The following is a 23,588-nucleotide window of genomic DNA, read 5'->3' on the forward strand; positions in this document are numbered from 1 at the left end:
TACTGGTCATATTAAGCATTATAGAGGGATGGGAAGCCTGACTCATAAGAACAACAAAAAAATATGCTGTAAATATTTTATGTCTTGGCTGGATGTTTTAATAAAAATTAAGATAGATAGATGGATAGATTCATTCATTCATTCTATAGTTTATACGTTCGATAGTTTACCACAGATGGCAATGTTGAAAAGCTTTAAGTAACAGGCTACACAATTTCGTATCTAACGCCTCGTTGCTTCAGAAAGCTTAATTTTGCCACCAATAGTTGTATGTTTCTTCATGTAATTCATAACATTTCTGCTATTCAGTTATTAAAGGATTAGTTCACTTTCAAATTAAAATTTCCTGATAATTTACTCACCCCCATGTTATCCAAGATGTTCATGTCTGTCTTTCTTCAGTAGAAAAGAAATTAAGGTTTTTGATGAAAACATTCCAGGATTTTTCTCCATATAGTGGACTTTAATGGACTCCAAACGGTTAAGGGTCAAAATGACAGTTTACAGAGATCACAGATGAAAAATAAGGGTCTTATCTAGATAAACCATTGCTCATTTTCTAAAAAAATTGAACTCATCTTGAACTAGCTTCTTCTCTATTTGAATTCCGGCAGTGTAGACGCTGTTAAGTGTATTACTGCACTCTACAGGTCAAAGTTTGAACTAAACTGTCATACAATATGCTAGTGCAAGTATATAACATTTAGTTCAAACTTTAACCTGTGGAGGGCAGTAATACACTTAGCAGTGTCTACACTGCTGGAATTCAGCTAGTTCAAGATGAGCATTTATTGTTAAAACATATAGAAGATTTTCTTTAGAAAATGAGCGATGGTTTCTCTAGATAAGACCCTTATTCCTCGTCTGGGATTGTGTAGAATGTTTTGAAGCTGCAATGAAACTGTAATTTTGACCTTCAACTGTTTAGAGACCATTGAAGTCCACTATATGGAGAAAAATCCTGGAATGTTTTCATCAAAAACCTTTATTTCTTTTCGCCTGAAGAAAGAAAGACATGAACATCTTGGATGACATGGGGGTGAGTAAATTATCAGGAAATTTTAATTTGAAAGTGAACTAATCCTTTAAAGTCAAATCCTCAGTGAGTTCACTTATTACGAATCGTCAGAAAGAGATGGTTCTCTGTTCAATGATTCATTGATTCATTTGTTGACCGATTCTTTTTTTATTGAATAAATAGTTATAGAGATAGTTCACCCAAAAAATGAGTCATCATTTACTCACCCTTTCCAAACATGTGAGAGTTTCTTTCTTCTGTTAAACTAAAAAGATATTTTCAAGAAGGTTGGTATCCAGACAGTTGATGGTACTTCCATAATGGAAAAAAAAAAAAAAAATACTATGAAAGTTAGCTGTCTGGTTACCGACATTCTTCAAAATAACTTATTTTGTGTTCAGCAGAATGAAATTCATACAGGTTTTGAACAACATAAGGGTGAGTAAATGATGACAGAATTTTCGTTTTGGGTGAACTATGCCTTTAAGAAAGGGTTTGCGCAACTGATTCGTTTTGAAAGATCCGACTCAAACAAACAGATTCGTTCCGGAATCTGACATCTCTACAGCATTCTGCTCTGCCATTAGGTGCAACAACACACGCCTGTTATGAAAACACCTGAACTCGTACTTATCTGACAGGTGTTATTTTGAGCGTACTTTAAAATATCGCTTACTGCCCGTTCTGTTTCGGATCTGCGCGTTCACGTATACTAGTGTGGCAAGAATGTTGTTGTTGTTGTGATCGTGGACGCGCTGTGTGATGAGGCCGCAGAGGTGGGTTGAGTTTGCAGTGATCAGTAGCAGATCTCTCCTCCTCTCTCTGCCGGGGAAAAAACACGTGTGTAGCAGCAGCAAGCGGCACCACGGCACTCTCATGGCTGAAGAGGCCAAAAAACTGGCAGCTTATGCTGCTGTGGACAACCACATACAGGTAAGATTGTGTATTTACCTTCGTTGTAACACATTTCCACCAGTTTAACTAGCTGAATGGGCGCCCTGAACACTTTAGGAGGCATGACGAGACGCACGATCATATCGATTTATCTAGCGTTACTCTCGCATCAACAGACCTGCAGTTCTGGTGTTTTATATTTACTATATCTAAGTGCTTTGACAACCACAATTTGTAGTGAGTGTCCGCTGTGGCACTTTAGCTTTAATCATGCTAGCTGGCAATGCTACATGTTAGTTTGTAGTGAAGTCAGCTAGTGAGTGTAGCTCAGGTTGATTTATGCAGCAGTAAAGTAAGCTAGGTGATCTAAGGATGCTAAAGCTGCTCAAATTAAACCTTTAGCGATTAGCATGTTGTAAATAGCTTCGTATTCTAACGGGTGCTGACTGTGTACTACTATAAATAATTAATTGTAGCACACTAGGGTCAGATGAGTAATTAAGGTGTATCAGCGGGCTAGTGAGTTGAATTTTGTGTTCTGCTAACCTCAGCTGACTCTTGCATGGCTTCAGAATTGATTTTGGTGTTGTGTTGCCAAAGCACTGGCCTACGGAAGAGGATTAGGGCCAAGCAATAATAATAATAATAAAAAAAAAAAACATCTCGAGATTAAAGTTGTTAAATTTCGAGAAAAAACTCGTTAAATTTCGAGATAAAATGTTGAGGAAAAACTCGTTAAATTACGAGAAAAAAACTCGTTAAATTTCGAGCAAAAGGTCGAGATAAAATGTTGAAAATAAACTCGTTAAATTACGAGAAAAAACTCGTTAAATTTCGAGCAAATGGTCGAGATAAAATGTTGAAAATAAACTCGTTAAATTACGAGAATAAACTCGTTAAATTACGAGAATAAACTCGTTAAATTACGAGAATAAACTCGTTAAATTACGAGAAAAATTCGTTAAATTACCAGAACAAATTCGTTAAATTATGAGAACAAATTTGTTAAATTACGAGAATTTGTTCTCGTAATTTAACGACTTTTTTCTCATAATTTAATGAGTTTATTCTCAACATTTTATCTCGACTTTTCTTCTGGAAATTTAACGACATTTTTCTCATAATTTAATGAGTTTGTTCTCGTAATTTAACGAGTTTTTTCTTGAAATTTTAATTTCTAGATGGTTTTATTTTTTTATTATTGCTTGGCCCTAATCCTCTTCCGTACTGGCCATTAAAGTCACCATGAAATCACAATTCTTATTTTTATGGAAAATTGCAGTATTAATAATATACATTTATAAATGGTTTATCCACACACATTATTTTATTATATTTAAACTCATGTGCCCTCGTAATTTTTAATGGCTTCTCTTCTCTGATGACGCATTTACTGACGTGAGGGCGGGACAAACTTAATGGAGGTAGCGCCATTTGACAGGAATGAAAACGAGGGATAGAAGTGCGTTCAATGGATTGTCCTGTTGTTTAACAACATTGTTCAGCTGATGAAATGTATTTCAGAGAAAACAAATATTTTCTATTGACAAAAACTCCATAAAAACAGTTTTGAAAGTTGGGAGTTGTAAAAAGTCCCTCAAAGCTTCGTTTAATTATCGTTAAATTCAATATTATGGCATCTAAAATGACAAAGGACTGAACCAACGATCCGATCACTTCCTGATTGACAAAGTCAAGTCTCCCCCTACATTTTCTTTACTAGTTTGAGAAGCAGTTTCACGCTTCTCGAACAGTAGAAATAATAATAAAAAAGAGCAGGGCGGGACTTGATTTTGTCCATTTAAAATAGAAATATTCTATCAAAAAAGAAGTGGCAATTTTGATCTCATGGTGACTTAAAGGATTAGTTCACTTCAGAATTAAAATTTCCTGATCATTTACTCACCCCTTATGTCATCCAAGATGTTCATGTCTTTCTTTCTTCAGTTGAAAAGAAATTAAGGTTTTTGAGGAAAACATTCCAGGATTTTTCTCCATATAGTCGACCTCAACAGGGATCAATGGGTTGATGGACTTCAACAGGGATCAATGGCTTGAAGGTCCAAATGTCAGTTTCAGTGCAGCTTCAAAGGGCTCTAAATGATCCCAGTCGAGGTATAATGGTCTTATCTTGCGAAATATGTCATTTTCTAAAAAAAAAAATAAAAATGTATATACTTTTTAACCACAAATGCTTGCACTGCTCTGCGAAGTACATAACCACATTGGAAATACGTAACCACATCACAGAGCAGTGCAAGATGAGCATTTGTGGTTAAAAAGTATATAAATTTTACTTATTTTTTTTTTTTTTTTTTCGAAAATAACTGATTGTTTCTCTAGATAAGACCCTTATTCCTCGTCTGGGATCATGTAGAGCTCTTTGAAGCTGCACTGAAACTGACATTTGGACCTTCAACCCATTGAACCCCAGTGAAGTCTACTATATGGAAAAAAATCCTCGAATGTTTTCCTCAAAAACCTTAATTTTAACCATAAAACATACAGTAAACATCTTGGATGATATGGGGGTGAGTAAATTATCAGGAAATTTGAATTCTGAAGTGAACTAATCCTCCTTTACTGACTCTTTGTTGAAAGAAATAATGAATTCAAGATTTTTAGGCCTTATTATCAGTGTTGTTCTCTTAATGTGTGACTGCATTTTGTTTGATTATGCTATAAAATTTGACTGCTTCTATTTCTCCCAGAACAATCAGGTAGTTGGGGTGGGCAGCGGCTCAACCATCGTCTATGCTGTGGACAGGCTGGGTAAGACATTTAATCTAATATTATCCACTCATGCTTGTATGATAATTACTAAAGGATGGTGTTTTCTTTCTAGCTGAGAGGGTAAGACAGGAGAAGCTGAACATTGTGTGTGTTCCCACGTCCTTCCAGGTCAGAACAAACCTTCATCTGTAGACATAACAATCTTTAAGCACTATTAAACACTTGTGTTATCATGGACTCATTTGTGTTGATCCAGGCCCGTCAGCTGATTTTGCAGCATGGCCTCCCTCTGTCTGATTTAGACAGACATCCTGAGGTGAGTTTGGACAGAGACAGCATGAGGAGGGGGAGCTGAACCTCTCTTAAAAATGACTGGGTGAATTATCACTTTAACAGCTCAAATAACCAGTAACCCCTCACCGCAGAACACTTGAGATCCAGGGGCGGAAACAGGTAGGTTTGGGGGTATGTAAAGTGGGAGGAGTTGGATCTGGATTCAGGGGGTGGGGATTGGTAGGTTTAGATCCAGGGGGTGGAGACGGGTAGGTTTGGGGATATGTAAAGTGGGAGGAGTTGGATCTAGATCCCCCTGGATCTCGTGTTCTGCAGTACGGACCATCTCCAAATAACACCTGTTTAGAATGAAAGACTTTAGTATAGACCTATACATTGGGCAGGCCAATTAATTTGATGACTTTTGATAGTATCAGCACCCAATTTGACTGATCAAGAAATGTTCATTCAGGCTTTGCTTCGAGGGGTTGGGCAGAACTGACAGAACGGAAGTTTTCTTTAGTTTTTCCCCTCCGTGTGGTCAAACACTGTGTTCGTTCTCATCCAGTTTGAAATATTGACTACAAACACAGAGGTTTTTTAGATTTTCAGTTGTGGCTTTCTCTCCATATTTACATTTTTTTTTTTCTGCCTTTACCCACTGCTTACAACACGCTATCCTTCACTGGAAACCGAAACTAACTCACTTCCGTTAAGGCCAGAACACACCAAGCCGACGAACTAGTGGCGACGAAAGCAGGCTGTGGGGTTGGCTCACGTCGGCAGCGTATGTGTCCAAAGTTGCCCTAACACACCAAACCGACGCTAAACAGCCGACGGCCAAGTAGCACGTCCGTTCTGCGCCTGCGTGAGATGAAATGCCTTTCCGAACCAGCAGGTGGCAGTATCTGAACAGCCAATCAGAATGATCAGATGGCCCGACGAGCTCTGACGCAGATTCAACATTTCGAATTGGCCGAAAAAAGCCGACGAGGACCAACTTCAGCTGACGGTGAGGAACACACTGAGAAACTTAGTCGGCCGAAGAAGAAAAACTGCCTGACGGCCGACCGTCGGCTTGGTGTGTTCCTGCCTACATTTACTCTTTGAATTCTTGCACCCAAGAACAATACAAGTCGACTCCATTAAGACTAAAAGTTTGCTAAGAAGTATGTTTTCTTTGTTTTCTTTAGTCAGGTTGCACCGTTTTCAAAAAATGTTTCACCTTTCTACTGTATAGTCAGCCAAGTATTATTTTTTTAAAGCCCATTTTGACAACAAAGTACCCTTATGAATTTCACAAATAACTTTCACATTTTCTCTCAATGACCAAACAACATACTAATATAAAAAATACAAAAAAGCCTAGATGACATTACAAATAACATAAGTGCCTAAATAGAGTGCAGAGGAAGACAAAACATGTATACAAGGGTATAGAAAACAGCACAAAAAAAAAATCATAGAATCACAAATGTGTCAATCTTTAAAGGTGCCCTAGATTCAAAAATTGAATTTACCTTGGCATAGTTGAATAACAAGAGTACAGTGAGTCTCAAACTCCATTGTTTCCTCCTTCTTATATAAATCTCATTTGTTTAAACAACCTCCGAAGAACAGGCGAATCTCAACATAACACCGACTGTTACGTAACAGTCAGGATCATTAATATGTACGCCCCCAATATTTGCATATGCCAGCCCATGTTCAAGGCATTAGACAAGGGCAGCCAGTATTAACGTCTGGATCTGTGCACAGCTGAATCAACAGACTAGGTAAGCAAGCAAGAACAATAGTGAAAAATGGCAGATGGAGCAATAATAACTGACATGATCCATGATTACATGATATTTTTAGTGATATTTGTAAATTGTCTTTCTAAATGTTTCGTTAGCATGTTGCTAATGTACTGTTAAATGTGGTTAAAGTTACCATCGTTTATTACTGTATTCACAGAGACAAGAGCCGTCATTATTTTCATTTTTTAAACACTTGCAGTCTGTATAATTCATAAACACAACTTCATTCTTTATAAATCTCTCCAACAGTGTGTAATGTTAGCGTTAGCCATGGAGCACCATCGAACTCATTCAGAATCAAATGTAAACATCCAAATAAATACCATACTTACGCGATTAGACATGTTGCATGACGAACACTTTGTAAAGATCCATTTTGAGGGTAATATTAGCTGTGTGAACTTTGTTTATGGTGTTTAAGGCAAGCGTGAGCTCTTGGGCCGTGGAGCACGAGATTTAAAGGGGCCGCGTACCCTGAATCGGCGTATTTATAATGATAGGCAGTTAAAAAAATTTATACAAAAAAAAACTATGGGGTATTTTGAGCTGAAACTTCACAGACACATTCAGGGGACACTCAAGACTTGTATTACATCTTTTGAAAACATGTTCTTCGGCACCTTTAAATTCTGCTGTCATGTTGGAAGACATTGGATAATTTATCAAGAGACCTTGCTTCATTAAACAGATTTTTTTTTTTCTTCAAAATGTTAGACAGGGGCCATCTCAGCAAGCCACCTCTGAAAACAAAGGGGAAGAGTTGCTTTATAACCCTAAAAATAATTATCTTAGTCACAACCATGCCCAACATTAATGCCAGCTGCTAATAATAAGGCAGGAAGGAAACTGTGTTAGAACAGGCAAAGACTCTTAGACTACAAGATAAATGTTCATTGATTAAAACACTATTTATGCTTGCTTTAATGAATGTAACAGATGCTGTCAATTGAGATGAACTGAACACAGAACAAAATCTTCATATCCTAGATAAATCTTGAAACTTTCACTTTGAAATCTGCTGTTATGTTAATGATTTCCAATAAATGATATTTCGAAGAAATTAATTGATTTTTGAGTGCCCTAAAGAGTGTGATTTTTGTGAACTTTTAGCTGGATGTAGCAATTGACGGAGCTGATGAAGTTGATGCTGCTTTGACACTGATTAAAGGAGGAGGGTGAGTTAACCTGTTTTAAATTTAAGGATATTTTCCAATTCCTCGTCCACGTTCTTTTGTGTGAAACCCCTGAGGTGTCATCAGGCCTTCTTTTCCTCCTTCAAAACAGAGGATGCTTAACCCAGGAGAAGATTGTGGCGGGTTGTGCCAAACACTTCATTGTCATCGCAGACTATAGGTGTGTATGTGGTGACGGCCAGATGCTTTTATCCAAAGCGACTTGTGTTGACACTTCATCAGTTTATGTGTTTCCTGGGAATAAACCCATTAGCATCATGCTCTACTGTTTGAGCTGCAATATTCAGTATATATTTAGCAGCCCATAATTACTGCTGATCATGAGGCGCATGTAGTGAAACATTTAACAGAAGTCATGTGTCATCATTACCCAGCTTGTGATTGCTGTAATTATGCAAGGGAGTCTTCCACTACATTTACAAACTAGAAGTTCAGATGTGCTCATGTGATGTCAATTTTATGTTTGTGTGGGTAGAAAGGACTCAAAGGCTCTGGGGCAGCAGTGGAAGAAAGGTGTGCCGGTGGAGGTCATCCCCATGGCGTATGTGCCCGTGTCCAGAGCCATTGCCCGGCGCTTCGGAGGAGAGGCAGTGCTGAGGATGGCAGTCAGTAAAGCTGTAAGAGAGTCTTACTGGTGGATCTTGAGTTACAGTTGCGTTATGTACATTATTGAGGGTTCTTTTTTTGTTTACTTGCTATTATATTATATTATATTATTACAGTGTCCTGCCCTATAATATGAACTTCACTTTATCTGATTTTATTAGAACCGCATCAACCCAAAGAGCTTCATTTATCATAGAAAAGAACGAAGGGTGTGTTCACACTTGGCTGGTTTGATTCGATTAAAATGAATTCTGGTGCGATTGCTCTGTTAGCGCGGCTCATTTGAATAAGTGTGAACCCTGGTGCGCATCAAACAAGCGGACTGAGACCTACCTTATCAGGGGGTTTCGGTCCACTTCCAAACGAACTCTGGTGCGGTTTGACATGCAACAAAGACCAAAGACATCTAAACGAACTGAAAACAGGATGTGATGTCACGAGATGTGACCCTAAAGAGGACAGAATGCTGAAGCATACCTGTTTTTTCTCATCATAGGAGCGGTGTTGCCCATTAGTTTGGTACAGGTGTCATAAATGCTGTCTCCTCGTAGCAGATCTTCGCGTGTGCAACAGAGGAATTCCTGCTGCTCTTTTATAAGCTCTTAAATACAATCATATGTAATCACAAGCTCATTTAGCCCAGCACACAGCACTGTTTTGGACGTTCGGTAAGTTCCGCCGCAAAATATGTCATAAAAGCATTTTTGCATTGCACCTTTAGGTCTGGCGTTCGGAATGACAGTGTGAACACTAAGTGAACCAGGACTGAATGTAATGTTTTCTTTTTTGGTGCGGATCAAGAGAATCGAACTACAAGTGTGAACACGCCCTTAGTCAACAGTTCCATTGTTTCTGCACAACATCCTTGGTGTTTTTGGATGGTGGTCTATTCATCTGATGATTTTGATACTATTTAAATCTAGGGTCCAGTGGTTACTGATAACAATAACTTCATTCTGGATTGGAAGTTTGAGCATGCTCAGAACTGGAAAGAGGTCAACACAGCCATCAAGATGATCCCAGGTCTGTACAGATGAACAGAATGCCACTGTTCTTCCATCACATTTCTTTTCTTTACATACGAACTGTTCATGCTTAAATTTTTTAAATGTTTTCTGAAAAACTTTATAATGCTCACCAAGGCTGCAATTTTTAAAATCAAAAATACTGTAAAAACTGTAATTTTGTGAAATATTAATTTAAAACAAACGTTTTCTAGGATTCTTTAATTAAAAGAAAGTTTTAATGAACAACATTGAATTGAAATAGAAATGTTTTGTAACATTACAAATGTCTTTACTGTCACTTTTGATAATTTTAATGCATCCTTGCAGAATAACAATATAAATTTTATATATAATATATATAGTACAGTCCAAACGTTTGGAACCACTAAGATTTTTAATGTTTTTAAAAGAAGTTTCGTCTGCTCACCAAGGCTACATTTATTTAATTAAAAATACAGTAAAAAACAGTAATATTGTGAAATATTATTACAATTTAAAATAACTGTGTACTATTTAAATATATTTGACAAAGTAATTTATTCCTGTGATGCAAAGCTGAATTTTCAGCATCGTTACTCCAGTCTTCAGTGTCACATGATCCTTCAGAAATCATTCTAATATGCTGATTTGCTGCTCAATAAACATTTATGATTATTTTCAATGTTGAAAACAGTTGTGTACTTTTTTTTTCAGGATTCCTTGATGAATAGAAAGTTCAAAAGAACAGCATTTATCTGAAATACAAAGCTTCTGTAGCATTATACACTACCGTTCAAAAGTTTGGGGTCAGTAAGAATTTTTATTTTTATTTTTTTGGCAGTAAAAGACATTTACAATGTTACAAAAGATTAGATTTCAGATAAACACTGTTCTTTTGAACTTTCTATTCATCAAATAATCCTGAAAAAAATATTGTACACAAATATTTTGTACAATTGTACACATTAAATGTTTCTTGAGCAGCAGATCAGCATATTAGAATGATTTCTGAAGGATCATGTGACACTGAAGACTGGAGTAATGATGCTGAAAATTCAGCTTTGCTATCACAGGAATAAATTACTTTGTGAAATATATTCAAATAGAAAACAGTTATTTTAAATTGTAAATATATTTATTTTTTTATTTTTTTATTTTTTATTTTTTTATTTTTTTCTTAACTAACATTAACAAAGGTTAATACTGACTGATAAATACTGTATCAAATGTATTTCTCACTGTTAGTTCATGTTAGTTAAAGGGTTAGTTCACCCAAAAATGAAAATTCTGTCATTACTCACCCTCATGTCGTTCCACACCCGTAAGACCTTCGTTCATCTTCAGAACACAAATTAAGAATCTGATGGCTCAGTGAGGCGTCTATAGAGAGCAAAGCCATTGAAATTCTCAAGATCCATAAAGGTACTCAAAACAGTTCATGTGACTACAGTGGTTCAATATTAATATTAATGTTTTGTGCGCCAAAAAAACAAACTTTTCAACAATAAATAGTGATGGGCCAATTTCAAAACACTGCTTCGGAGCTTTACGAATAAAGTCAGTGGATCGGAGCGCCAAAGTCACGTGATTTCAGCAGTTTATCCGTTTGATAGAAGATCCGAATCACTAATACAAAACAAAAGATTCATAAAGCTCAGAAGCTTCGTGAAGCAGTGTTTTGAAATCGGCCCATCACTAGATATTGTTGAAAAGTTTGTTTTTTTGGCGCACAAAAAGTATTCCTGTTGCTTTATAATATTAAGATAGAACCACTGTACTCACATGAACTGTTTCAAATATGTTTTTAGTACCTTTATGGACCTTGAGAGTTTGTATGTCTTTGCTCTCTATAGAGGCCTCACTGAGCCATCGGATTTCATCAACAATATCTTAAGTTGTGTTCTGAAGATGAACGAAGGTCTTACGGGTGTAGAACGACATGAGGGTGAGTAATTATTGACGACATTTTCATTTTTGAGTGAACTAACCCTTTTATACATTATAATAAGGTCTCATTTGTTAACATTATTTAAAGTGTTACCAGTGAATTTTCTCTCTTTATGAAGGAGTGGTTGAGACGGGCTTGTTTGTGGGGATGGCGGAGCGGGTGTACTTCGGTATGGAGGACGGAAGTGTCAAGACTAGAGACCCTCCTGTCAACTGAGAAGATCCTTCCTCTGCTCTTGTGATAGACCAGCCTGCACACCTCAAGTGCCGTTCACACACACAGACTCTGGCAGCTCTTTCCCTACTGGTTCAGATGTCTGATCAGGACACTAAAATGTGGGATTTTACACATCAATGCAACATTGGGTCTCATTCAAGCCTTTCACATATTCCTGTTTCTCCTCTCATATCCTCTGGTCTGGAAAATTCTTCTAATGTAAGGCTGAAGCCTCTACAGAGTCAGTTTGCCTTCTGTGCTTCTTTACGTAGCCATACTCTACCGTGAATGTTGTCTTGCATGGATGTCAATACACACGCATGAATATTGTGGCTTGCAGCTTTAAAGAAAACATTTACAATGTTCTCAATCACATCCCAGTTGATTGTTAATGTATTTTCTGTGGGTTTGTATGATCATTTTAAACCTGTTTTTGATTCTGGTACGTTCCAACCTGAAACCTCAAGTGAAACTTGTGGCCTTTGCCTGCACACAGTGGTTAGTTTAGTTCAGTGATCAATCATTTCAGAGCATTCTGCCCCTGGACAAAATACACTATTTGAAGGGGTGAAATGCCACTCAGCTTTTGATATTGATTTTGTATAATTTTTCGATGTGCCTGTGGCCATCAACACAGTGTTGTTGAGAGACGAAAGCAGCAGTGAGTTGGTGGCACAGATGAAGGCCTTATCTTCTGTACATTTATTGATCTTTCACTTCTGTTAATGAAAACTCTTCTCAGAGGTCACTGTGATTTTGGGGTATTGTATTACTTCAAACACCAGCTTGTGTTTTACTCTCCCTATTTTACTGTGATACTGAAGTTTTCAAATGTTGTGTTCCAGATTGAAAGTCAATATTAAAATTGGACCAATCAATTGTGAACTCTTATTTTGCATCTTACGTTTTACTAAATCAGGGACCAGTTGCATAAACTTGGTCACTATATTAAAGGGTTAGTTCACCCAAAAATGAAAATAATGTCATTATTACTCACCCTCATGCCGTTCCACACCCGTAAGACCTTCGTAAATCTTCGGAACACAAATGAAGATATTTTAGTTGAAATCCGATGGCTCCGTGAGGCCTGCATAGGGAGCAATGACATTTCCTCTCTCAAGATCCATAAAGGTACAAAAAACATTTAAATAAGTTCATGTGAGTACAGTGGTTCAATATTAATATTACAAAGCGACGAGAATATTTTTGGTGCGCCAAAAAAACCCAAAATAACGACTTATTGAGTGATGGACGATTTCAAAACACTGCTTCAGGAAGCATCGGATCATAAATGAATCAGTGTATTGAATCTGTTGTTCATAGCACCAAAGTTATGTGATTCAGCCGTTGGCAGTTTGACACACGATCCGAATCATGATTCGATACACTGATTCATAACGCTCTGAAGCTTTATAAAGCAGTGTTTTGAAATCAGCCATCACTATATAAGTCGTTATTTTTTTTTTTTTTTTGACGCACCAAAAATATTCTTGTCGCTTTATAATAATAATATTGAACCACTGTACTCACATGAACTGATTTAAATATGTTTTTAGTACATTAATGGATCTTGAGAGAGGAAATGTCATTGCTGGCTATGCAGGCCTCACTGAGCCATCAGATTTCAACTAAAATATCTTAATTTGTGTTCTGTAGATTTATGAAGGTCTTACGGGTGTGGAACGGCATGAGGGTGAGGAATTAATGACAGAATTTTTATTTTTGGGTGAACTTACCCTTTAAGACTGTCTTAAGAACTAGTTTGACCAACTTGCAGTTAACCAAATGGTAATCAATGTTATTTTTCCAATTCAAATTACACCTATCTACATTTTTATGTAACAGACTTTAAAAAATTAGGACCACTCTTCAAGAAAAACATTAGTGTCTTAACTTTTAATACTAGTCTAAGTGGTTTATGCAACTGGCCTTAGTATGGTTCAGTCAAACATGGGTTAACAGATTTAACAGGCCACAAGAGGGCGCCATATACATTGCACAAACCTTCATGATTACAAAAAGTGAACTGAAATGCTAAAGTTGCCTAAATATTTGTAAACGTACTACCTTAAAAGTGCTAGGTTTTTAGTCTCTTATTAATATCCGATAACGTGACGTATTGACATTCATTTTTTTTTTTTTTTTTTTTTTTTTTTTTTATGAAATTAAAGGAAAATGTTGCACTTACTAAATTTTGTTTAAGGTATGAGCGCAGGTTTATTTTCCTATCAAAAGGCCCGGAAATGAAGTTGTCAAACATGACCTCACTTTTTATCCGCAAACAAACGGCCACGTCGTTATTTCCATCCTTATACTTTTTATCCAATCAGATTCACTCAAAAATAAGTAGCAACGCCCCTCCGTTAGAAATCACAGTAGTGCTGATTTTGATTGACGGCACATCAGACCAATGGGTAGACTAGCCTTCTTTCGCGGCTTCCGTAAACATACCAATGAAACAAGTTGTTGTCAACGCTACTATTCTACTGGCTAAAACTCTACGGTGTAGCCAATAATATACTTCAGAAGACGGCCATACTCGTTTTGCTTTCGCTCTAGACTGCCTTTCCTCCCGCCTCCATTTCTGAGTGACAAATAAAGCGTCCAATAGAATGAAGTGCATAGATGGCCGACCACGTCAACAGACTGCACTGTAAAAGACAGTTGAAGGAAGCAATCAAAATCTGCTTAGTAGACGAGCCGTGATGATTGACAAGCGCTCAGACCAATCAGCACACGCTGCAGGGATTTGCTTCCAGGCGCAGCCAATGAGCGTTTAGAAACGGGGCGGGGCTTGACGTTACCACGGCACGGCGAACGTCAAGTATAAAGGGAATAACATGGTGCTGCTGAGTGCATGTTTACGTTAAGAGAGGACAACATAAAGAGATCTAATAGCTTACGAATTTACTTGTACAACGCCTTTTATAGACTAGTTTTTAAATTCACTTTGTATTTTGGTATGTGATTGCCTAACTACTCATGTGCCACTTGTCCCAATGGAAAGGGGGTTTCAGTTTGGAAACGTGTGCATATCACTGCTGCTGCTGCTTGTTCTGCGAACGTTAACGGTTACTTTGCAAAGTCAGTCTCTCTCGGAGAGAGAACTCGAAGTGGCCCCGACGCCAAACACCGAGGCGGCGGAACATGCTGCCGTTATGGAGCGGCCACTGGACAACGTCGGCTTCGGAGAAGTGACTGTAGAGGACGACGACTACGGCTCGACGGGAGAGAGCGAAGAGCCGTCTGGAGACAGCGACGCAAACTTCCATAAGCACCGGAGGTAGGCAGTTACCTCACCAGCGACTCTTAGCAGAAGTTTCCCGTTTGTCTGGGTTATTTAGTGTGTCAGTCGTGTTATTCAACTTCAGTAAAGTTCGCGTGAGCTGGAGTTCGTGATGGGCGGATGTTTGCAGCAGTCGACCTCTCCCTGCTGGTCATGTTCAAACATTTACAGTTACTTTATATCTGACATTAATTCCAATGCTAGTCATTTTTCGATCGGCGCTGTCATTTATAACATGGCTAACGTTACTTGTTGGCAGTTAGCAAAAATCTAGTACGTTAGGACATTTTCTGTTACTATGGAGATACAGATGACTGACAGAACACTCATCTCACCTATCTATCTATCGCACTTCTGTGTTTATGAACTTAGAGCATCTTGTATACTTATGTTAGAGCCATTGCAGATCGGACTCAATGTGTTGAGCGTGTGTTATGAACTTAAAGAGCGTCTTGGACTGCGTTGTGTTATACACACAAAACTGTTTTTCTGGAGTTTAAAACTTGTTTTACTGCTATCACAGCCTAAGGATAGTGTTTGTGTCTTGAGAACTGCTGCAGTGTGGGCGTGCGATGCGCGTCAGCCTGACGGAGACTGACTTCGATATTATTTGTAAACAGAAGTTTAGAAGGTTCAGTTTACGTCGACCTTAATGGAGAGACGTCTTGTGAGCTTTTAACATTAACAATGCCGTTTTGTATGGGAAATACTTCTTAAGTCATTAGTTCTCTATTTGCACTACAGTTATAACAGAGGAAGCCGGTGTGCATCAGTCGACTGCGGTCTCTGGAGGCATTGAAAGCTGCGCTGACGCACGTAAAACCGCTGCTCAGCGCGCGAGTACAGACGCGTCTCCTGCGCCCAGCCGCGCGCTCCAACTTTCCGGATGTTTTGTTTTTGTTTGTGGTGGGAATTAGTCGTTCTGCTCCGCTGACTGTAATATCAGTGTGTTACCGCATCCGAGCCCTCTGCCCCACCTTAGAAAGAATCAATGTCGACTTGGAGGATGGGGAGGTCAGGTGATCTAGCTTTAAAACTAATTTAAGATTAAATGTGTCAGGAGATGTTTGTTTTGGTGCCCTAGAACCCAAAATTCTGACTGCTTAAAATGCTTTAAGGTGATTTGTATTTAAAAATGTTTTCCTTTAGCTGAAGCTCAATGTAGTTTTGGGTGGAAATGTTTGTTCTACAAATGTCACAGGACCTGATAATATTATGGAGAACACATGATCTGCTCCACTGCAGTAAAAAAAAAAATTCCGTCACACCTTCCTTTACCATCGGCATGCTGTCACTTCGATGTGTCGCACCCATTCATGGAGGATTTTTCTAAACAAGCACAAGTTGGCACGACCGGAATCTGGTCCTGATAGTTACAGTCTTTAGAAAAAAAAGAAAATTAAAATAGGGGAGCTATATTGAAGTACAGAGAACAGAGTGCACCCTGAAGATTAAAATAACATGAAAGGGAGGGAAAAAAACCCTCACTTGAGTTAGAGACAGGAATTTCGGGCTGTAGATTTCGGGCTGTAGGTTTTTCAGTTCTCAGAATTCTTCTGAAACCTTTGAAGGCAAAAGGTGACCTGTTCTGTCAACTTCTGTATAGTTTTGACTCAGATTTATGGTTCTGTTTAGGAGGTGAAACATTTTATTTTTTTAAGTACTGTTTTATTGCATTTTATTTATTTATTTTATTTGAAGTAGGGATGCACAATATATCAGTCACCATATCGGTATCTGCAGATATATGTTAGTTTTTAATGTTACCGTTATCGACCCAATAAGAAAATTTGGTCGATCTATTAAAGCCGATAAATAATGGATTATTTCCATCAGCTGAGACACTTCAGATGCTGGTTTTGAATTGCTTGAAAAATGATTGAAATCACTTTGAAAAGGAAAATACAGTTAAAGGATTAGTTAACTTTCAGATGAAAACTTCCCCAAGCTTTACTCACCCTCAAGCCATCCTAGGTGTAAATGACTTTCTTCTCTCTGATGAACACAATCGGAGAAATAATAAATATCTCGAGTCTGACGGATCTGAGCGTTATAATGGCAGTGAGCGATACCTTCAGCGAGCTGAAGAAAGTGCTTCCATCCACATCCATCCATCATAAACGTACTCCACACAGCCCCGGGGGGTTAATAAAGGCCTTCTGAAGCGATAACTTTTTTAAATAAACAAGTTATGAAGTAAAATATCTAGCTTCCGCCAGACTCTCGCAGTTCAAAAAGCTTAACCGTGCGTTCACACCGCCACCGGCGAGAGCGTCAAAATTCACCTTGGCTGCCCTGCCAACAACGCTGTACTGTGCGTTCAAACTGCCGCCGGCAGGAGGGTCAAAGTAAATGACAAGTTGTGGCAGCCAATCAGAATCCCCTCAAGTGAGGATCTCTACATTCCGATTGGTTGCCGCTGAACCGCGTCATAGCTCATTACCATAAAGTTGACCTGACTTCAGCTCTCCTCGACGCTCTCACCGTCCAAGACGCGCCGCTCTCGCCCGGAGCTCGCGGCCGTCTCACATTGAAAATTAATGACTTCCTGTCACTTTGACGCTCTAGCCGATGCCAGTGTGAATGCACGGTAAGCTACATCCTACGACTTCCCTATTCAGCTTACGGAAAAAGCTTAACTCACGCGGCGACGGTTTACACTTTCTTCGTACATTGAATACTGAAGGCAGTCTGGCGGAAGCTAGATATTTTACTTCATAACTTGTTAAATATGGATATTTATTTTACACAAACGCATCGCTTTGCTTCAGAAGGCCTTTATTAATGGATGTGGATGGAGACACTTTCTTTTTCTAAACAAGCATAGATTTTAACACTAGATGGCGCTCTAGGCTAGTTTTTAAATGCACGCTCAAATGCTCACGAAGAAGAGCACTCGTGCATTCGGCTATGTACTTGCACCTCAGAATGCTTTTATGACATGAGATCAATGTAAACACAGGCCACTGCAAACACCTTTATAATTCGCTTCAACCTTTTCGAACTTTATGAATGATTATTTTATAGAGGTTCAAGTGATTTGTTTATCGAGTTCAAGTAAGGCTGTTTCTAAAGCACGCACTGCTGTTAAAAACTAAGCTCAGAATCCACTCGAGAGAGAATCGCGATGCATTCAGAAAATCTCAGAATCAATCCAGAATCATTTATCGATTTGCGATGCAACGCGCCCTAATGTTTATGTTGTATAAATATCTAATTATTTTCATATATGATGAGTTTGGTTGAATTAATTAACCTACTAACAATGCACTTCAGTTTCCCGCTGTTCATTTCATTATTGTCCATGCAGAGTATATTATTCCAATAGAAAATAAAAATAATAAGCTGTAAAAAGTACCCTCCATAACTTCAAATCAAGATCAAGTCATCTTCACTAGGTGTAGACTGGGTCACTCAAGAATTACCCATGGGTTTTTATTAATAGGCAAATTTCCTCCTTTATGTCTCTCGTGCCAAGTTCTTTTGACTATTAAGCATATTCTGTTGAATTGTAATTTTTATGATGCTGCTAGAAAACACTTTTATTCAGAAACATGCTTGCATATTAGATTTTCTATCTTATGTTAAGTTGAAATGTTTTATATAATAACATAAATTTTATGGATGATTTTGACCTTTGTGTTTGCCATGTAAATAGCCATGATGCTAACATGGCATAAAAACGTAATAAGCAAACAAACTATTATTCCAATATATTATCCATTTTACATGAATTTGGTTCTTTATACGCAAGTAATGATGTCCAGTGACTTATTAGCATTATTTTAGGCATTATTTCATTTATTTGTGATGCAATATTTTTTTTTTTTTGTAAAGTTGGCCATAGGAGTGTAAAATTTAATTTTAAAATAAAACAGTGGTTCAAACTACAGAGCCCCACACATGACATGCAGGGAAAAAAAGTAAATTGTGCGCACAATTTACTAATTCGTTCCCTCGATTTATAAATTGTGTGCATGATTTAGTCTTTTTTTTTTTCCTTCTTCTTCTTTTTTTCCCCCCTGCATATCATGTGCGGGCCTGTATCAAACTAAGCTACTGTACTGTATATGTTTGATTTATGTTGAAGTGCTTGGGACATGGAATTTAATGTTGAAACTTTTGTTTTTGTAATCAGCCTCTCAAAAATAATAAGTTTGAATTTAAATTTATTTGGTCCATATCTGTTATTGGCTTTCAAATATAAAGATTTATTGGTAATTGGTATTGGCCAAAATTTTCATATCAGAAATTTCATATCATCCTTTACTACACCTAATATGGTTCCAAACATGTGTGTATGTATGTAGAACACAAAAGAAGATATTTTGAAGAATGTTGTTGGTAACTAAACGGTTTTGGTGACCATTGACTTTCCTTTGTATGTTTTAAAAAAAAAAAAAAAAAAAATAATAATAAAAAAAGTCCACTCACAACTTTCACTTTTACCTTCTTTCATGTTCCACGGTGACGGAAGACAGTCATACAGGTTTGAAACCACATGAGGATGAGTAAATGATGACAGAAGTTTCATCAGAATCAACACCTAAAAAGCTAAATCTGCTATTTCTGTGCAACATTATGAATGAATGAGATGTGCTCTTGCTCTGGTACTGCTGATAGCAACATAACTGTCTACCACAGCTAATTGCACACCTTACTGGCACTCAGACCAACCACATTAGTTCTGCTTTTGGTTTATTGAATGGGTGGCTGCTTATGTTATAAAGTACAACCACCTCATTACATCAGCCTAATTAAGTTCCATATCATTTGCAGTTTATGGAAGAAATAACTAAAGGTAACACACATGCATTTTGCAATCTCTATACCAACCACAAAGACATTTACCCAAGTAACAGGAAAAAAAGATGTCAACTTTCCATGCACTACAAGATGTGTTGCAAATGATCAGTGCAACAATGCTTCATCTGTATGAATAGCCTGCTGGAAATCCAGCTTTAAACACCACTTCAGTGCTGGTGTTTTAATGCGAAGTTGCCGGGACTTGGTCTTGACAGTAGCCATACATCACTGCAAGGAGGGGCTGGTCTTTGTTTCTGGTGGCATAGTTATATGTGTCATGCACACTCGAGGGAATTGTGTGTAGTGTGTTTAACACTGCATTGGTTGGGTATCTCTACAGGGGTGAGAGTAGCAGCTGCCTTCACACCTGCTGCCAAGATAAAGCACTCGCTCACACCTCTGCGCGTTTCCCCCATGATCCTCAATATCAAACGATCTCATGCATTTATGTGCAGTGATCAAAAACCGTCAATCGCATATAAATAAACAAGCAAATGTCTGGCTTTTATTGATAATGCATGAACGCAAGAACAAGACCTTTGTGCACACTTCTCGGTAGCACAGCGATGATAATCAACACCCTCAGGCCTTCCCCATGACATGGAACAGCTTTACTGGGGGATGGTGTTCTCCTGGGACAGTTTTATGTGTTGCACAGCATGGTCGACTGGCAAATGGGAGTCTAACCCTGGAGAGATCTACTCACAACAAAAGCAGAGATTGTGGGGATCACTTGTGATAAAGACACCTTCAACAGCTTGATCTGTTCATAAAGTCAATTGATGGCAGGAAAATACAAACAAAATAAATAAATAAATAAAATACAAGACATTGAGAAGATCTTCCAAACAAACCAACCAACTGGACTCAGTTTCCAGGCTGCTACTAGAGCAAATGCACAACTGCTGTTTAGATGTATAGAATACCGAATTAGTTTGTGGTACTTGTTAGTTCTCCTTGTGCGGTTTTGGTAGTTCCAGTGGCGAACATGATCCAGGTATGGCCTATAGACTAATGTAGCTCAGCTTTGCCTCAGTGTGTGTATTTTTGGACTGCTGGTGATTCCTGAGGGACCTTTTGGAAGGAACACTTCGCTCGAGGTGCCCTCACTGATACACACACACACACTCACACAAATACACACTCACGGTGATGCTGCTTCTCCACTGCCTGGTGCAAACTCTGCCAGACGTCTAGCTCCAACTGCCTACTGCTTAGCAACAGCCAATCAGAAGAGCTGAGCTGGCAAACTTGTTGGCCAATTAGACTAGTGGAAGGAAAAAGTGCTCAGAATTTGAGTTGGGAGAGAGAGAGAGAGCAGGAGGGAAGGAAAGGGTAGAGTTCATGTGCTTGTTGTTGTGGGCTTTTTTTTGTCTGGCTTGATGGTTAGATAACTATGGAGAAGCTGTCAGATTCGTTTTATAAGATCTCATGGTTTCAAATGAAGTTTGTCACTGAGATAAGACTTAGTCGTCTTGTAATCAGAACCAAACTTGGCATGTTTAATGCAAACTTTTCCACTTCAACTGTCATGCACTTTTAATATATCTTACAATCTGTTCAGGCCATAAAAACAAGGCTGGTTTTATGCACAGTGTGTTTTTAAGGATGTCGAATTTGGTGGTGTTACTCTTACCCATGTGGCGACGTTCACTCTGGACTTGATTTTTTTTTTTTTTTTTTTGCTCCTTTTATGGTTTGATTCTTTAAAGCCATTTCTTCATTCATTGCAGAGGACACACCTTACTGCACTGCAGCAATGGGTGGGAAGATGGGAGAGGTGTGGCAGAGGGAGAGATTGGGGAGACGAGGAAGGAGAAAGTAAAGGGGGGACATCGAGACACAAAACCAAAGGCGCTAGGACCCAGTAGACAGGACACCGGCTTTCCTGTAGTTTGGTTCCTCACTGCTTAGCAACAACAAATCAGCCACCTAGATCAAGGCCAAGACTCGTCCAATAGGAAGAGAGCAGCACCATGTGACAGAGTTTTGATTTTCTCTGCACCGCGCATGTTGGAGAGATAGAAACAGAAGGAAGATGATGAGAGTTAAAGAGGAGTGAAATGACTGTGACCCGTGACATTTGGAATTAGTTTGTGTGGAATTAGTATGTGGTTTTTATTTTTTTGTGATTTGTTGTGCAAGTCTGTGGTGGCATATGCGTGTTGAAAATGTTGAAAACATATGAAAGTGCTTTGAAAATCATACAGGTGTGCCACACTGTGTTAAGTTTAATTTTATCATTAACTTTTGAATGAAGCTAGGAATGCTGAAATTTCAGTGCAAGGTGGACTGAATTTAGCAAGGTCGATTGAGATGGCAGAAGCGCTTATAGTTCTGCATGGTGATAGCAGCTTGGGCGTGTCAGAACGTGACATGGAGTGAGAGGACAGATTAAACATTCACACACACACACACACTCACTCACACACAGTAAATGCTTTAATCAATACATGGAGAAAAACTCTGTATGATGAAGGAGACTGCCATCAACATGATGTTAGAATGAATGCAACTTTCTTTAATGGGTTGCATTACCCTTAAAGGGATAGTCCACCCCAAAATTAATTCTGTCATCGTTTGCTCACCCTCTGTTCCATTCCAAACCTTTTTTTTTTTTTTATTTGGAACTTAAAAGATATTTTGAGTAATATTTCACATGCAATATGGTTTAGTTCCCAACATTTTTAATATCTAAATATCTAGCTTCTGCAGAAGAAAGAAATACATGCATGTTTTGAAAGACGTTGAGTAAATCTATGGGTGAACTATACCTTTAAAGGGTTAGTTCACCCAAAAATGAAAATTCTGTCATTTATTACTTACCCTCATGCCGTTCCACACCCGTAAGACCTTCGTTAATCTTCAGAACACAAATTAAGATATTTTAGTTGCAATCCGATGGCTCCGTGAGGCCTCCATAGGGAGCAATGACATTTCCTCTCTCAAGATCCATAAAGGTACTAAAAACATATTTAAATCGGTTCATGTGAGTACAGTGGTTCAATATTAATATTATAAAGCGATGAGAATATTTTTTGAGCGCCAAAAAAACTAAATAATGACTTATTTAGTGATGGCCGATTTCAAAACACTGCTTCATGAAGCATCGGAGCATAAATGAATCAGTGTGTCGAATCATGATTCGGATCGCGTGTCAAACTTCCAACGGCTGAAATCACGTGACTTTGGCGCTCCGAACAGCAGATTCGACACACTGATTCATCTGTGCTCTGATGCTTCCTGAAGCAGTGTTTTGAAATCAGCCATCACTAAATAAGTCATTATTTAGTTTTTTTGGCGCTCAAAAAATATTCTCATCGCTTTATAATATTAATATTGAACCACTGTACTCACATGAACCGATTTAAATATGTTTTTAGTACCTTTATGGATCTTGAGAGAGGAAATGTCATTGCTCCCTATGGAGGCCTCATGGAGCCATCGGATTGCAACTAAAATATCTTAATTTGTGTTCTGAAGATGAATGAAGGTCTTACGGGTGTGGAACAGCATGAGAGTGAGTAATAAATGACAGAATTTTCATTTTTGGGTGAACTATACCTTTAAATGCTCGTAATTGTTCTTTTTTAGTCTTTCTGGTCATCTTTCTGTTCTCCATAATCACACTTATTGTCATGCAGTTAGTCACAGTTTTGTGATCCACCACATTAGTGCTGGGTTTCAATTTCATGTACGATTATGTATTTTTCAAATACCACTATACTGGTGCATAGCTGAAGCAATTGCTACATATTCAATGGCCACAAAGAGTGCTAAGTGTATTAAGGGATAGTTCACCCAAAAATGAAAATTACCCCATAATTTAG

At 38.2% G+C, this 23,588-nt stretch overlaps 2 protein-coding genes across 5 annotated transcripts in view; both read left to right on the top strand.

Moving 5' to 3' along the window:
• Window positions 1-1,553: 1,553 nt before the first annotated feature.
• rpia (ribose 5-phosphate isomerase A (ribose 5-phosphate epimerase)) lies at window positions 1,554-12,544 on the top strand. Its single transcript, XM_048204176.1, has 9 exons — window positions 1,554-1,951; window positions 4,624-4,684; window positions 4,758-4,813; window positions 4,902-4,961; window positions 7,828-7,892; window positions 8,002-8,070; window positions 8,386-8,527; window positions 9,440-9,539; window positions 11,569-12,544. The coding sequence occupies exons 1-9, from the start codon at window positions 1,781-1,783 to the stop codon at window positions 11,664-11,666; spliced, it is 822 nt and encodes a 273-aa protein (XP_048060133.1). The 5' UTR covers window positions 1,554-1,780; the 3' UTR covers window positions 11,667-12,544.
• Window positions 12,545-14,422: 1,878 nt separating this feature from the next.
• eif2ak3 (eukaryotic translation initiation factor 2-alpha kinase 3) overlaps window positions 14,423-23,588 on the top strand; it is a 40,242-nt gene continuing 31,076 nt past the window's right edge. For all 4 annotated transcript variants that reach the window (XR_007186698.1, XR_007186699.1, XR_007186700.1 and 1 more), the window contains exon 1: window positions 14,423-14,949. Coding sequence is in view for 1 of the 4 variants with exons in the window: in XM_048204177.1 (XP_048060134.1) it covers window positions 14,666-14,949 (284 nt within the window). In the remaining 3 variants the exon portion in view is untranslated. The remainder of the gene's footprint in view (window positions 14,950-23,588) is intronic.

The sequence above is a fragment of the Megalobrama amblycephala genome, linkage group LG10, assembly GCF_018812025.1.
Source record: "Megalobrama amblycephala isolate DHTTF-2021 linkage group LG10, ASM1881202v1, whole genome shotgun sequence".
NCBI classification, from domain to species: Eukaryota; Metazoa; Chordata; class Actinopteri; order Cypriniformes; family Xenocyprididae; genus Megalobrama; species Megalobrama amblycephala.

Bases quoted from the DNA above. Each gene is read 5' to 3' on its own strand.
- rpia (XM_048204176.1), top strand. From the start codon at position 1,781: ATGAGGCCGCAGAGGTGGGTTGAGTTTGCAGTGATCAGTAGCAGATCT. The intron at 4,814-4,901 runs GTCAGAACAAAC...GTGTTGATCCAG, and splicing joins GTGTTCCCACGTCCTTCCAG to GCCCGTCAGCTGATTTTGCA. The intron at 8,528-9,439 runs GTAAGAGAGTCT...ATTTAAATCTAG, and splicing joins GGATGGCAGTCAGTAAAGCT to GGTCCAGTGGTTACTGATAA.